The 15,921-nt window shown below is 41.4% G+C and overlaps 1 protein-coding gene across 6 annotated transcripts in view; it reads left to right on the top strand.

Annotated features, from left to right (window-relative positions):
- The window catches only part of stxbp5b (syntaxin binding protein 5b (tomosyn)), a 40,972-nt gene that overhangs the window by 5,416 nt on the left and 19,635 nt on the right, over positions 1 to 15,921 (top strand). For all 6 annotated transcript variants that reach the window (XM_017421553.3, XM_017421554.3, XM_017421556.3 and 3 more), the window contains exons 3-9: positions 5,737 to 5,818; positions 6,096 to 6,196; positions 7,541 to 7,675; positions 11,510 to 11,573; positions 13,844 to 13,927; positions 14,750 to 14,873; positions 15,025 to 15,103. In XM_017421553.3, the coding sequence (XP_017277042.1) occupies positions 5,737 to 5,818; positions 6,096 to 6,196; positions 7,541 to 7,675; positions 11,510 to 11,573; positions 13,844 to 13,927; positions 14,750 to 14,873; positions 15,025 to 15,103 (669 nt within the window). The remainder of the gene's footprint in view (positions 1 to 5,736; positions 5,819 to 6,095; positions 6,197 to 7,540; positions 7,676 to 11,509; positions 11,574 to 13,843; positions 13,928 to 14,749; positions 14,874 to 15,024; positions 15,104 to 15,921) is intronic.

Below are 15,921 nucleotides of genomic sequence, written 5' to 3' on the forward strand. Positions count from 1 at the left end.
ATCATCAAAATTAAACGAAATAAACATTTGAAATATATGAGTTTGTATGTAATGTATGAATATAATATACAAGTTTCACTTTTTAAATGGAATTACTGAAATCAATCTACTTTTTCATGATATTCTAATTTTATGACCAGCACCTGTATGTGCTGTAAACAGACCTGGACACACACACACACACACACACACACACAATCAAGCTGTCACAGTGCTGCGAGTCCCTCAAGCAAATGGAAGTAAATATAGTATTTTTTTTTGTTGTTTTAAAGAGTTTGAGTTGCTTTTACAGTTAACCAAGCAACAGAACTGCTTCAGGCTTCAGGAGGGCGTCACGCTGAATGTCCTGCGTGTCCTGCATGTCCTGCATGTCCTCAGGGTGGACCTGTGAGCGTATTAACTCAGGGGTTTCCTTTCTGAGCTGATATCCTGTTCGGGAGACCCATTTGCTTTGTTTAGATGCTCATTAGAAGTGGCCCAGTCCTCGTCTTTATCCAGTCGTCAGATTAAGAGAGTGTTGATTTTTTTTTTGCGTGGCGACTCTCTCAGAGAACACACACACACACAGCCTCCGTGTAGCCCGAACGTGCGCGGCGAAGCTGATGGGCTTACTGTCACTCAGGCGATTGGTCCATTTATCAAACGACGAGCTGCATCGATCCGCCTCGTCGTCCCTGGAGTTGGGAAGCGCTGGCGCAGCTCGGAAGGCTGGAGCTCAGTGAGGCATCTACGAGCAGTAAACGTCTGCTTTTACACGATCTGTCTCGGCTACGGTGTTTTAATCGCCGTGTTACTGTAGACAGTTTCCTGCTCTTTCCAGCGCTTGTTCTGGCCACGTGGTCACTGTTGACGGGGAACACTTAGAGCTGTGTAGAACTGGATCTTGTGTTTCCTTTGCGCGTCTTTATCACCCGCCGCCGAAAGGCTAAAATGGGCAATGTATTTTAATTTTTTTTTGCCCATGTCTGTGTGTTGACTGGATGAACATTTGCAACTGATTACCTTTTGGAGTCACCCCGATTCAAGATGACTGCCACAGCTGAGTGATCTTATAAAACTTATATAAAATGAATATAAGTCAGTCAATTTGACAGATATTGAGCTAAAATTTAGTGTGGTAGTAGCTGAGACTCATCCCATCACACGTTCTGAGCCCCAACAGGTTGAACAGGTTCTTTGTTGAAAATTTCATCGTTGGCTGTTTGGAGTCAACTTAGTCTGTCGTTATGTAAATATCTAATGAACCACGACACAGATTGTAATGGAACTTTCGGGAAATGATCACTGAATGTACCTCTAAGTCAATAACTTTTTGGAGCAAGTCCATTTAAAGATGGCTGCCAAAACCAACTGACCTTACGAGGCACAACAATGGCTGGAACTGTGTCAAAATTACAGATATTGAGCAAAGATTTGGTGTGAAAGTAGCTGAGAGTCACCCTCAACACATACTCCGAGCGCTACAGACTGTGCTGGATTGTTGCTTTAACTTTGACATTAACTGGTGAAGTCAACCCTGTTTGTCTGTTAGCAAAAAATCTCATGAACCGCTGGACAGATTATGGTCACTCTTCTAGAAAGTAATCGCTGGATGCACATCTACTACTGATTAACTTTTCGAGTCAGTCCAATTCAAGATGGTCACCACAGCTGATCAACATTTGCCAACACAAAAATGTCTATAATTCTACCAAGTTTACAGAAATAGACCTAAAACGTTATTTTCAAGGTTTGGCCAAAAAGGCTAGAACATAAGAGGACCGAGCAGAATGAACTGCATTCTGTAGGTTTGCTCCTGCGGGGGGGGAGTGGTCATGCTCGAAGTCAGAAAGGTTGTTCAGCTCTGGATGGAGAAACCCTGTCGATGTGATCGTCCCCGCTGCCTGCCGGTTCCTGCCCTTTTGAAATCGGCAGGCTTTCAGAATGACTGTGGAAAACCGCGCGTTGCATTTGTAAGTCAGCACGATTAAGAAAACTTCCTGTCCAGATGATAATCACAAGGCTTCACGAGAAAACCTGCTGATGACAACGAAGCTGTGGTCAGCCACCACGGCTTACCAAATGGGGAAGTGTTGATGTTCAAGGGGGATGACTTTAGTGTGTAACGTCTTAAGACTCCAGGGAGCAAAGAGAAAATTCAATGAGTTTATTGTCGGCAGTGTGTTTCTACAGGGTATCCTTTTGAACCCTGTCTGAAATAAAAATTTTCTAGGGTCATAAGTTAAACTAGGAAATTTCAGAAGAAATGTGGAAGGGTGTCGATGCAGCTGCTGCTCAGAAGTCCAGCAGAACTTTGTCTACATTTTGATGTACGAGCCGTATAAGAACGGTAAAGAACCAAGATCAAAAGAAAGATTAAAGCTGCTGCCAGTGGCTCGTTGTAGTCACCATGGTAACCACACATCTTACTCTGTCACTCCATGACTGCCAAGGTAATTGGAGGCAGGCAGAAACAGACTGAAAAGTAAGCCTCAAACAAACAGCCGCTGTGTGAAAACTACAAATTAGAATTTACAAAGCTTTGAAAGGGAATGCTGTTCCATTCTTGCCTGATTCAAGCTGTTCAACAGTCCTGGGTTGCATTTGCTGGATTTTTTTGATTCATAATGTGAACTAGACTGCAGGCGGGTCAGTTCAGCTCCTGGACTCTTCTACTATGAAGCCATGCTGCTGGAATGATGCAGTCTGAGGTTTAACATTGTCTTGATGAAATATGCAAGGCCTTCCATGAAGAAATATGTCTGGATAGTAGCATATGTTATTTTAAAACTTGTAAATACTTTCCAGTACTGATGCGTCCTTTCCAGATGTGTAAGCTGCCTGTGCCACAAGCAATAATACACCCCCATACCATCAGAGAGGCAGGCCTTTGAACTGTGGGCTGATAACAGGCTGAATGGTCCCTCTCCTCTTTAGTATGGAGGATGTAGCGTTCATGGTTTCCAAAAAAAATTCAAGTTTTGATTCCTCTGACCACAGATCAGTTCTCCTCTGTCCCTCAGTCCATCTTAAATGAGCTTTGGTCCAGAGAAGACAGCAGTGTTTCTGGATGGTGTTCACATCTGGCTTCTTCTTTGCCTGATAGAGCTTTAAGCAGCATTAGTGGATGGTACAGTGAACTGTGTTTACAGACAATGATCTGTGGAAGTGTTCCTGAGTCCATGCAGTGATGTCCAGAACAGAATCAGACCTGGTTTTAATGCAGTGGCCCCTGAGGGCCCCGAGATCACAGACATCCAATACTGACTTTCAGTCTTGTCCTATTCCAGTATTTTTAGACAGTTTTTTTTCACACTGCTGAACCTCTGTCCAGCTTTACTTCTGTTTTGCAAAATGTTCCTCCAGCTGTGTTCGTACCACTGAATTTCACTGCCTTTTGTTGCCCCATGCCAAGTTTTTTGATGTTTATTTTATTTCATTTCTACTGGACTCACAGTGAGACGTTTTGTTACAATGACTCAGTTTTTTGGAGTGTGATGTCGCTTCCTCTGTTCATAAAGCTTGTTTATTAAAACATTAAACAAACACCACTAAAGGAAACATGTAGTACACTCCAAAAGTCTTGAAACCGAAGTGTAGTTTGTACCTTAGGCTTGTTAGATCATAGTAAACTGTGGGAGGAAGTTTTAAAAGAGCGCCTTCCTTTTTGCTCACAGGAGTGATAAAATCTAGTTTTGAGGTTTGTCTTAGTAATTTCCGGCTAGCCTAGAAAAAAAGCTTTGCTCAGTAGCGCTATTCACCTACACTGAAGCAGAAGTGGCTCAGAGTGTTTGAGATCTTTATAATGCACACTTTGGCTGGTGCATGCATGCGTAAAAGTACCAGAAGCTTTTACTTACCATATCATGGCTGTTGAAATGATCCGGCTCTATTGCAGCAAACATCTCTGCTCTTTTTAGTTTTTTTTTTTATTTTAAAGGACGTGAAACCGACAAAATAACTCTTCCTTTTTCCACCGTGACCTCATGGAGACATTGTTCCTGTTACAAAAGCTGCCAAATGTTGTTACTGGACATTCAGCACAGAAAGGTCATAGGTCAGCCTGAGTTCTGCCAGCAGCGCTCAGCCGGCGTCACCTTAAAGTCTGAGTTTTCCTGTGTGCTCGTGCTGCTGTCATTGCCTACTGTCGAGTCTGTTCTGAGGCCATCTCCTGCAGCCCCACCTTAGTTTGTTTAAGGAGCTGAAGGATTGTTTGACCACAGCTCGGTTAATCCTGCTCACACTTGTAGTTTTTACAGTTGCTGCTTAAGGTGGACACAGATGGTGAACATAACTGACTTTTCTTATAGCTTTATTTTAAATAATCACAATAACACAGACTTTTTTTGCCCCCCAAGCATTCTGACAGTCTGTTACAGGCCGGTTCAGATGGAGTAACAAACTTTTTTTTTTTCTTTTTTTCTTTTTTTCTTTTCTTGCGATGCTACTTTCTTACCCTCAAAACGAAACCTCTCATCATAGTGTTTGTCACTGAAACACGAGACAGACGGGTGCTCTCCAGCTTGAAACGACCAGTTTGATCAGGGAAGGTTCGAGTTGCGGGGTTTTGAAAAGTGCGCAGTTTGATTTCTGCGTTTTTCAGGTCTGGATAAGAATGGGGAAAACATCAGTGTTTCCAAACTTTAATACTGATTTCATTTTCTAAAAGATAAACCTAAAATTTCTAAAGATTGCTGAAATGAGCAGGGTATTTTTCAACTTCTTTTTTTTCCCCTCTTACCACTAGGATTGCCAACTTCCAGAAACTGAAAGAACACAGATCATTCCTTGTTATGGGATGGGACTACCTATCAATATTATTTGTACTCACCAATTAAAATTCAACAACCTTTTTCATTTAGTTAAAGCATACACAAGCACATGCAACAATAAAAATGTATATATTTTATATATATATTAAAATTATACAACCCCAGTTCCTAAAGAGTTGAGACTCTGTAAAATGTAAATAAAAACAGAATGCAATGATTTGTTTTCATCTCATAAACCCATATTTCTTTCCCAATGGAACAGAGTAAACATATCAAATGTTTAAGCTAAGAATTTGTACAATTTATTGGGAAAAATAAGGGAATTTTTCATTTGATGACAGCAACACATCAAGCACAGAGTTGTGTTCCAGGTCCATGTTTCCTCTGTGAAGCCTCTCCTCTTCTTTTACCACCAGTCTGTAAACATCCAGGAACTGAGGAGAGCAGCTGCTGGAGGTTTTAGAGGGAATGTTGTCCCATTCTGCTCTGATGAAGGATTCTAGCTTCTCAACAGTCCTAATTCATAGGCACTAATACACACCCATACCATCAGAGAGGCTGACTGCTGAACTGAGTGCAGAGAACAAGACAGAAAGGCCATTGCCTCTTTAGTGGTTCCAGTATAAAATAAGCATACAGATAACAAAACTGCACCACACTACAAATTCTAAAAAATTAGCAGGCATAAAAAATAACCCCAAAACTGACAGAATATTTGTGCTGGGGTAAGTATGGCATTTCAAAAATGAAAAAATATGTAAGGAGTTAATTATGCAGATGTTTGTGAACGAATAAGGCAAACAGAGCTGACTGTTTTTCATTCGTAACTCGCCCGTTTTTGTTGTTTAATGCAGCTCGTTTTAGGAAACGAAAGCTGAAATTTTCATCTCTGCCTTTTTGCGAAGCATTGTGGGAAACGGTTCCCGCTCCTGCGTGACTTTCTCCAGCAACTACTCCCGTTTCCTTTAACTGATCCGACTTTTAGCTTTGGCCGTGCAGGTGTCGAGTGCTACTGTCAGCATGAGAGCGGTGCTGCTGTCATCCAGCTCCAGTTCCTCATCAACGAGGTGCGTTATCACCCCATCCTTCTGCTCTTGTTAGGTTTTCTCGTCTCCAACTACCTCTTCCCTCCCAGTCTGTCCTCTCCTCTCTCCAATCTGCTCGCCTCAGTTCTTGGCAGCAGGAATTGTAAACATCGGTGCTTATTTTATACGCCATATATACGCTGCTTTACATGCTCTCTTATATTTCGTGTATTACCTAGAAAAAGAAGGCAGCAAACACCAAAGCCAAATGCCATTTTCCGAACGTTAATGAGCCTTCTGTTTCTCACCGTCTCCCCAGGGGGCGCTGGTGAGTGCCTTAGCTGATGACAGCGTCCACCTGTGGAACCTGAGACAAAAAATCCCTGCTATCCTGCATTCTCTCAAGTTTAACCGGGAGAGGTACGTAGACGTGTTTCAGTCTGTGTTTGCAGTGACCACGTGTCCGTCTCTCGCTCTCTGATGTGGGAACAAAAGTTGGAAGCTGCACCGACAGCTGCCCACATGCTTCACAGTCTGTAATGACGTGGTTTGTTGCCAGTGATGTCCTTTGATTCCGCAGCTTTAAAAGAATATATTTTCCCAATTAGTTAATTAGAAGCTTGGAGTGCAGTATTTCTCGATTTCATCTGACAACAGATGAAACTAAAAGCAGAAAGTGTTTTATCTTTCAATTTTTGCAGTTTTCCTCCATTTATTTAAAATATTTTAGTTTAGGTTAGCTCGTTGTTTTGCTTTAGTTCTGAGAGAGTTCTACAGGACGTGGCCGGCTCAATGACTGATTTATCAGACGGTCAGAAGTAGGTTAGAGACGAACTGGTCTTTGCTGATCATGAAACTGTTTCTTGAAATTGCCTTCAGTTTGGTGCACAAATTTTTTGAACATGTTCATAATTTAAGCCACGAGACTGTGTGACTTAGGTGAGGAACGTTCTGAGACGTTTTGGAGACCCTCTCGAGAACGCAGCTTGCCAACTTGTCTCCAACAACCACAGCTCGGCGAGATATTACCTTAAACTACAGGTTTAAACATGGCAGAGAAGTAAAAGTGCTGAACAAAATTAGAAATGTGTTCTATCACAAGGCTAATTGCGAAAGTTCCAGGTACTCCTAAAAGTACCACTTCCCTACCTCATTTTCGTTCTCTGTATTTTTGTGTTTTCAGGATGTAAAGCACTTTGAATCGCCTTTTTGCTGAAATGTGCTATATAAATAAATTTGACTTGGCTTAAAATGTCTTTCCTAGAACTAGTTTTAGCCCATGGTTACTGCAGTTAAAAAGGAAAAAAGCTGATTCTGTAAAAGTTCCTGTGGTCAAACATACTGAATGACAGCTTTGACAACTAGTTGCAGTCATAATTTTCTTTAGTAATATAGGCTAAACAGCGTTTTTTTTCCTTCTAAAAGAATAGCCTGGATGTCAGTAAGAATATCAAAAGCTGAGTGTAGAGTGAGTCAAACAAAGCTTTGTTACTATTTGTACATTTTCTACTGTGCGACCGAACGAGTCCTCCCCTCGGTTGAGAAAGGCCAGCAGTATTTATTCTGCTCTTCTTCCCCACAGAGTTATAAATAGTCCGGCTTCATTAGTGTGACACAGTGCAAGGCCTTTGTAATTAAATCCCAGTCATTCAGCGCTCCTTCCAGTTGGACCATCATGATTAGGGACGAGCGGGAGCCCTTTGATGGGACTGAGTTGGGGGTGTAATGAAAAGCCTGGTGGTGATGCATCCTGATCTCTTGCAGAATCACATACTGCCACCTGCCCTTCCAGAGCAAATGGCTGTACATCGGCACAGAACGGGGAAACATCCACATTGTCAACGTGGAGTCCTTCACTCTCTCAGGCTACGTTATTATGTGGAACAAAGCCATCGAACTGTGAGTTTCCAACTTTCTGCTCTGTCTTTCTTCACCGTCCATTCGCATATCTCCTTTGTGTGTTTGTGCAGTCGGCACTCAAGCAGGAAATTCTGAAAATGCAAAAGAATGCGAACGCCATTGTGTGTGTTGGTATTGTTTCCTGTAAGCTGATAACTCTGCAGCTCTGATCAGAGTGAAAGTGGCATGGAGGTGGTGATTGTGCCTCGCTGGTACTTGCTGCTGAGTCTTCTAGAGGGGTTCACTGCCTGATTTAACAGAAATTCTCTGACAGCAGGGGTGGTCAATCCTGGTCCTCAAGGGCCACTATCCTGCATGTTTTACTTGTTTCTCTGCTCCAACACACCTGATTTGAATCAATGGGTGATTAACAGGCTTCTGCAGACCATGAGGAGGTCATTTAACCTCTGATTCAGGTGTGTTGGAGCAGAGAAACAAGGAAAACATGCAGGATGGTGGCCCTCGAGGACCAGGCTTGGCTACCCCTGTCTAACAGGAATGACCCTCATGATTTACCTTATGTGTCACCCACCTTCTCATGTAAACTTCTGATCCTCAGATCACAAGGACCTTCATGTCCCATGGTTACCATTGATCAACATTTGATTAGGCTTCCAACAGGCATGGGCTGGTTATGTTTCAAGCTATACCACAGTGTTAAAAGGTCACAGAATTTTTCATCCATGTTGTTTCTACAGTTTAAATGCCTACAAACAATATAACAGAGATGGTTAGTTTTTTTTTTTTTTTTTTTACCACTCCTTCATTACAGGATCTGTTGCTCCAAGCGGTTATTCAACTGTGTACAATATCCAAACTGGGAAATTCCCCTAAACTCTTATATTCCTTAAATTGGTGGTCAGTTGTACATTTTATCCAGCGGGTAACCCAGTCATTTATGGCTTGTCTACCAGAGAAGCAACACGTAGGCCTGTCACGATAACGATAACAAATTTTGCTGGACGATTAATTGCCTCAGAAATTATTGCGATGAACAATAAACAATCGTTTGGAGACCGTTTTAAACTAATGTAATGATAACATATTAGTGCAAGTACATCCTCTCAAAGATTAAAAAACTTTGATTTCAAAAGAACAATTAACACTGGAACTGGAACACAAAATAAACAAAACAACCAAAAACAAAAATAAAATGGACTCTCAGCCCCTGTTAAAAAAGAATGCACTTGAATAAAAACTAAATACAAAAAAAACCTACATTCAACCAAAACGGTATGGATTATTAAGTCTGTAAACTTCAAAAAGTAATAATCATTAGTTTTATTTAGAGAAGACTGTTCCTCTTTGTTAGGTAATGCTGTTTAAAACCAAGCGTTTACAACAAGCTACAAGAGTTAGCATATTAGCAGGTGAAATAAGCAGCTTGCTACAACTGGCTCAGCTAATTTAATAACTAGCATTGACTTGTCAGGCCATTTATTTCTGTGCGTTAAATTTCAAATAACTAAATAAATGTTACATTAAGTATTTATATACTATTAGATCTATAATATAATCATAATAAAGGCAGAATATTTAGGCAGAAGTAATAGTTTTAAAATAAAAGCAGATAAATTTATTTTTTTCATTTTTGTCCTAATACTGTGAAATTGTGGTATTTTTTACTCTTATACTAGCCCATGACTAGTTTCCAGGGTTTCCCCCAGTGTATTAAAAGCCTGGCGGGCCTCCAGGCTAAGCTCTGCTTGTTTAGTATAAATGCGTCCTTTTTTAAAACACATTTTTTTCCACCCGCACCCCCAAAACCGCTACCTTTATCTACCTCACTAAGCGAGGGTACGCTTAAATAGCCATATTTTCAACTTTCCTGTCAACTTTAATCTTTTTTTTTTTTTTTTTTTTAAATCACGGTCGGCTGGCGGTCGGCTGGCGGTCGGCTGGCGGTTGGCTGGCGAACGACCGGCGAATGGCCACCTAGCACCGGGCTTAGCCTCTTTTCTGGGGGAAACCCTGAGTTTCCAATATAATTTTGGATAATGTGCAGATAAAAGTTGATGAATAAAATCAGGATCAGAAGGTTTTAAATTCCAGTGACACGGCCTGATATAGTGCGAACGTGTGAGCTGAATAGTTTTTAAGAAATAAAAACTAGAGCCAGAAGAAGTTGTTCTTTGCAAGTAATTTTTTTTTTTCCTGTGTGCCCTCAAGTGAGCTAAAAAATTGATTTTAGGCTGTGACTGGCAGCTGAAATGGGTACTAGAGCTGAAGGTGTGTGTCTGAGTGTGAGGCCACAGGTAAAATCTGATAAATTGCCACTTTAGATCCAGGAGTTGAAAGTGTCAGAGCAAAGTGTGCCATCCGCGTCGGCAACACGCAGCGAAGATGGGAAATGATTTTTTTTTTTTCTGGTTTCCTTTTTTTATTTTTTTGCCTCTCTGCTTTTTGAAAATGGAAGAGAAAAAGATGTGGTGTGAAATCTGAGAGAAAAAGCTCGGTCATTTCTTTGTAAAGGACTTGTCAAATCCCACGCTTTCGGCTCCATAGATTGTCCCTGCAAACTTTCACATTCTGATTCACATTCGGCTGCTCATTAGGTGCTGGTAACCCACATTTTTAAACAATTAAACTGTATGTGGGGAAAAAAATCATTTTAAACCTAGATACACACACAAAGTTTTATATATACATATTAGGTACATGTATTTGTATGGGGATGGTTTAGTACAGGTGATTGAGATAAGTACAGTGAGTATATCTCCCATCTAGAAGCAGACACGTTTATTTACCTGCATTGTAGTAGCTTCGATATCAGAAAATAAAGCTGACATGATAGTATATATGCACTACATAAAACAAAGCAGACTGCATCATTCCAGCAGCATGGCTTCATAGTAGAAGAGTCCAGGAGCTGAACTGACCTGCCTGCAGTCCAGACCTCTCATCAACGGAAAACATTTAAAAACCCTCTAAAACCTCCAGCAGCTGCTCTCCTCAGTTCCTGGATGTTTACAGACTGATGGTCAAAGAAGAGGAGAGGCTTCACAGAGGAATTATGGACCTGGAACAACTTTTTTGAGATGTGTTCCCTTCTTTTTTTTCCTAAAAAAGGTACAACTTCTTAGTTTGAATATTTGATGTTTATTATGTTCCATTGTGAATAAAATATGGGTTTATGAAATTTGCAAATCACTGATACCCAAGAATGCAATTTGTTGGAACCGGGGTTGTACAATTTACCCCTCGCTTGATCAGATGTTCTCTGGAATCTTTGACGGCGGTGTTTGAGGCAGAATGAGAAACCTGTGTTGTTGTCCTTGTTTGTATAAGGCTGACTCTACCTGCATAGTTCTATTTATTGTGCCAGTCGCTTGTTTATACTGATGCCTCATTACGTGGGGGGGTGACTGGAGTTCATCTTCCTGTCCGTCTCTGCTTTTTATTCACTGCGACATCTCTGGCTGTATTGACTCATCAGCAGCAATGAGATCATTAGCCACCGGAGCCAGACCTCACTCTCAGGCAGCAACACTTTCTTTAGGCCACATCCTCACTTCCTCCATGCCCCTCAGTCTGTTGCCTCAGTGGTCCTGTCTCCACGCATTATAATCTCTGAAAGACACTCATGTTCTCCTTCTTCTTGTCTCATTTGTTGTGCCTCTCTGTGCTTATTTTTATCCTATATTTTTCCTTCTGTATTGCAAGCGTAAAAACTGTAATCTGTCTTGTACATTTGTTTAAATCTTTTTTTTAATTGCCTCATCTTGGCCTCTAAAAGCCACACATTGTTTTACAATACCTTTTTTTTTAATTTAATGTTAAATGTCCAATATTTTTTTTTTAAATGCCTTAAGCTGTCTGTCTTTTCTGTCACAGGTCCACCAAGACACATCCAGGGCCTGTTGTGCACATCAGTGATAACCCCATGGATGAAGGCAAGGTAACTGATAGTTTAACAGGACCAGTAAAATGTCAAACAAATTTCTGATGTTATCGTTTTTCCAATGACCTGTTAAAGCCCAAACTAGTATCTCACCTGGCTGCAACGGTTGGAGGCTAGTTGACAGCGGCATTCAAGAGCAGATTTCCAAAAAAATGTCTGGAAACCTTTGCAGGGAATTCTCAATTTCCTTGCGAGACATCCAGGACCGAGTCTTGTTGCTTTAGTTTTCTCTCAAAATAGTTGCAGAGTTGTTGTTGTTTTCATCTCAGTTTAGTTATCCGTAATTCTATACTCTATACACTTGACATTTAAACCGGGAGCCCACTTGGGGCTCGGCCTTCCTGCGTCACACTAGTGGCATTTTGTCACGACTGACTGAGCAATAACAGGTCTGTAATGGCCTTGGATATCAGGGGGTGTTCCCTCACCACACTAATTAATGGCCTATGTTTTGTGTATTTTCCCCAACTCGCACAAATGGTGCGTAAACACAGACGAGCTACAGACTCGGTGCAGGTCTATTGAAGCAGGTGCTGCTCGTAGAGATAGCACAGTCTGGTTGTGTTTTTAAGCAAACACAATAATTACAGTGGCTTGAAAAATGATTTTGTTGAAAAGTAATAATTTTACAAAAATACTAAAGATTAATGAAATGAAAGGGGGGGGGTAAATCTACAAAAAAAAAGTATACAATGTAAAAAATGACGTGTGCCTATATATTCAATCCCCAAAACTAAAATAGTCACAGTCACAGCTCGGGTGGCACAGTGGTACAGTGGTTGGAGTTGTTGGCTCCCAGCATGAAGGTCACAGGATCGCTTCCCGGCCTGGGGCCTTTCTGGGTGGAGTTTACATGTTCTCCCTGTGCACACATGGGTTTACTCCTGGTACTCTGGTTTCCTCCCACAGACCAAAAACATGCATGTTAGGTTCATTGGTAACTCTAACATTTTCCCTAGGTGTGAGTGAGAGGGTGAATGGTTGTCTCATTTGTCCCTTTGATGGACTGGAGACCTGTCCAGGGTGTCCCCAGCCTCTCGCACAGTGATGGCTGGAGATGGGCACCAGCTCCCCGTGACCTGGAAAGGAGAAGCGGGTAAAGAAAATGGATGGATGGATGGATGGACGGATAGTCACAGCCCAGTTAGCTACTGACTTTGTTGAAACATTGACATCAATTTTCATTTATTTGTTGAAATCAAAGAGCATTTTTAGAAACGTTTGAAAATCGAGCACATAAAAAAGGCAGCAGAACACCTGAAGTTATCTCAACAGGCTCACATCCAGCCAAGACTCAGAGACTAGCTGCCTACTACTGCATCGGTCCTATTTCAGAGCGTTGATGTTGGAGCACGCAGGGTATTCTGCGCTGTGCTGTCAGCACTGCTGATGCTCCGTCAGGTTGGCATCAGGGGAGCTTAGAGTCCCTGACAACACCGTGAGCTCTTTGTCCCGCTCCTCCAGCCTGAATATTTCATACGGTTTTGTGCGACCCGTTGTCCTGGTGAGGGAGGCCGCTGCTGTCATAAATCAGAGTTTAATTCATGCCTTAGGGGTACGCATGATCTGGAATAATGTTTAGAGAGGTTTTTGATGCAGCCAGCCCGGTGTTTTCGAGCAAGAAATGCGACGATCAGACGCTTGTTCTGAGGAGTTTTAAATAGTGAGGCTGATTGATGTATCACACAGATCATTAATAAATGAATAAGAAAGGAGAACGCTCAAATGCAAAGCTGAAGCGCAGCAGGCCAGCTAAACAGTTTTTAAATCCATTTTCCTTTAAGAAATTAGCATTCCTTGAAGCAATGCTTTTTGCCCACTGCCTTGCATGCCAAAGTTTTAAACTAAGATCTTATGTGATGTGTTAGCGCTCAGAGGATATGATGGGGATGACTCTCAGCTACTACCACAGCAAATTTTAGCTCAGTACCTGCAGAAGTGACTGTAATATAGCCATTTTTGTGTTTCCAAAGGTCAGTTGACTGTGGCTACTGTCTTAAATTTGGTCGACTCCAGAAGTTAATCAGCTGTAGATGTACATCCATTGATTATTTTCCGAGAGTTCCTTTAAAATCTGTCCAGTGGTTAATGAGATATTTTGCTAACAGACAAACCCACACACGGACCTACACGTACAGACCCGGGTACAAACATTGTCACCCATTTTTCGGCAGCAGGTGATAATAAGACGTGAGGACGGGTTCTCCTCCTGACGGTGACGCTTAAAGCCGCGTGAAGTTTGAGCTCTGCGTTTCTTCTTGCTGCAGCTTCTGATTGGATTTGAGTGCGGGGTGGTCGTGCTGTGGGATTTAAAGTGCAAGAAGGCCGACTGCCGCTACAATTATGATGAGGTGAGGCCTTTTAATTTTGCTCATTCTTTTTTTATTTCGTAGAGGGAATTGTGTCGAAAGCATGTTCGATCATGTGAAATGTGCGTGGGTGTGTGCTGCTTTTTTTATTCTAAATGAAAATTAGATTTAGTAAAACAAGGTAAAATGAAGGCCTAGCTTATCGTCAGCTGCCTTTCATGCCAGAGTTTTAAACTAGTATCAGCCATCTTGAAACTGGTTGGTTTCCAAATGTAATCAGTTGTAGAGCTCCAATCCGATGATTATTTCCTGAAAGTTTTAAACATATCCATACGGTGGTTTATGAAATATTTTGCTAACAGATAGTTAACTCCAGATAGTTATTAGCAAGATTCTCTCAGTGACTGTCACACCAGATTTTAGCTCAGTATCTGTTATCGTCATGTCAGCCATCTTGAACAGGGTCTAGGTCAAAAGTTAATTATTAGCAGGTGTACAGCCAGTGATTACTTTCTGGAAATTTCATAAAAATCGATCCAGTGGTTCATGACATATTTCGCTAACAATGCAGACAAGCTCACACACAGGCAGGCAGACCTTTGCCTTGTGGCGGCGAGCGGTAATAGAAATTAGAAACAAACAAGTTGGATAACTCTTGAGTTTCGTGAATAGAAATACTAAACGAGCAGTTTACCTAATAAAATTCTACACTTGTTAATCAGCATTAGCTGGCAAATATTTTTTTAAAATCTTAAATGTTGTTAATTAAACAAGGTAGTATTACCTGTACACACCCGTGTCCATGCTGTCCTTCTGTGTTATTTATTTATTTATTTTTTAACGATGTGCCTCTGTGACTCTCAGGCTATCCACTCGGTGGCCTGGCACCACGAGGGGAAACAGTTTGTTTGCAGCCACTCCGACGGCACTTTGACCACGTGGAACATTCGAGTCCCGGCCAAGCCTGCGCAGATCCTCACACCCCACGGTTCGAGCTGTTTTATACACGCGCAGGTTCTACGTTTGCACGCACAACGAGACATCAGCGTAGAAAGCAGCGTCCCTCCGAGGTGTAACTGTACGTCGTATGTCCCGTTCAGGTTGAAGCTGAGTGTTTTTCGCTCTTTGACTTGCAACAGGAAAACAGCCTAAGGATGGAAAAAAGCCAGAGCCATGCAAGCCTATCCTGAAAGTGGAGTACAAAACTACAAGGGCTGGGTGAGTCGCCACCCATCCTGTGTCTCCACTTACTCATAACCGAATCCATGTCCTGCGTCTTTCCTGTTGTTCGGCAACAAACAGGTCCGTCTTGTTGAGAGCGTCCTTTCACACATGGAAAACTGGAAAGACACCTGTAGTTTTGTTTTGTTCTCAGGCAATCTGTTAATTAGGCTGTAATTAGTATAACTGCACCTGGTGTCGTGTGAAGAGAAAATTATGTCCGAGTCAAAGGAAAAAAAAACAGAATGCAGTGATTTTGCAAATCTCATTAACCCATATTTTATTCACAACGGAGCATTGTAAATATTTCAAGTGCTTAAACTAAAAAACTTCCTTTTAATTAAAGAGTATGGTCACAAGTTCACAAGCTCTTTTTAATGCTTTTTATTGGTATAAAACAGACAGGTGCGTGAGCAATGGTGTTGATTTATTCAAAAAACGTGAAAAATTGACAAACAAGGGTTTTGCTCAACAATGCCATTAAATAATACGGGTTTATGAGATTTGGAAATCTTTTTTTTTTTTAAATATATTTTCCACAATGTCACAACTTTTTTAGATCTGAGGTTGTAAAAGGAGAAAAGGTTTCTGTGAAAATATGTCAGAAAATTGAATCTGATCTAGTTATCTAGTTATTTCTTTTTTCTCAGGTATTTGAGGCCAGGGATTAATTAGTTGCCATGATTAAAAAGTAGCCCCTCCCTCGTAGATACTCTTGAAATGAGGCCAAATCCTCTCCAGAGAAAGCTCAACAGTAAATTCTGATGTCCCTCATCACCCATTTACCACTGCACGGACAGAGTAGTGTCAGTATT

This window comes from Kryptolebias marmoratus, linkage group LG10, assembly GCF_001649575.2.
Source record: "Kryptolebias marmoratus isolate JLee-2015 linkage group LG10, ASM164957v2, whole genome shotgun sequence".
NCBI lineage: Eukaryota > Metazoa > Chordata > Actinopteri > Cyprinodontiformes > Rivulidae > Kryptolebias > Kryptolebias marmoratus.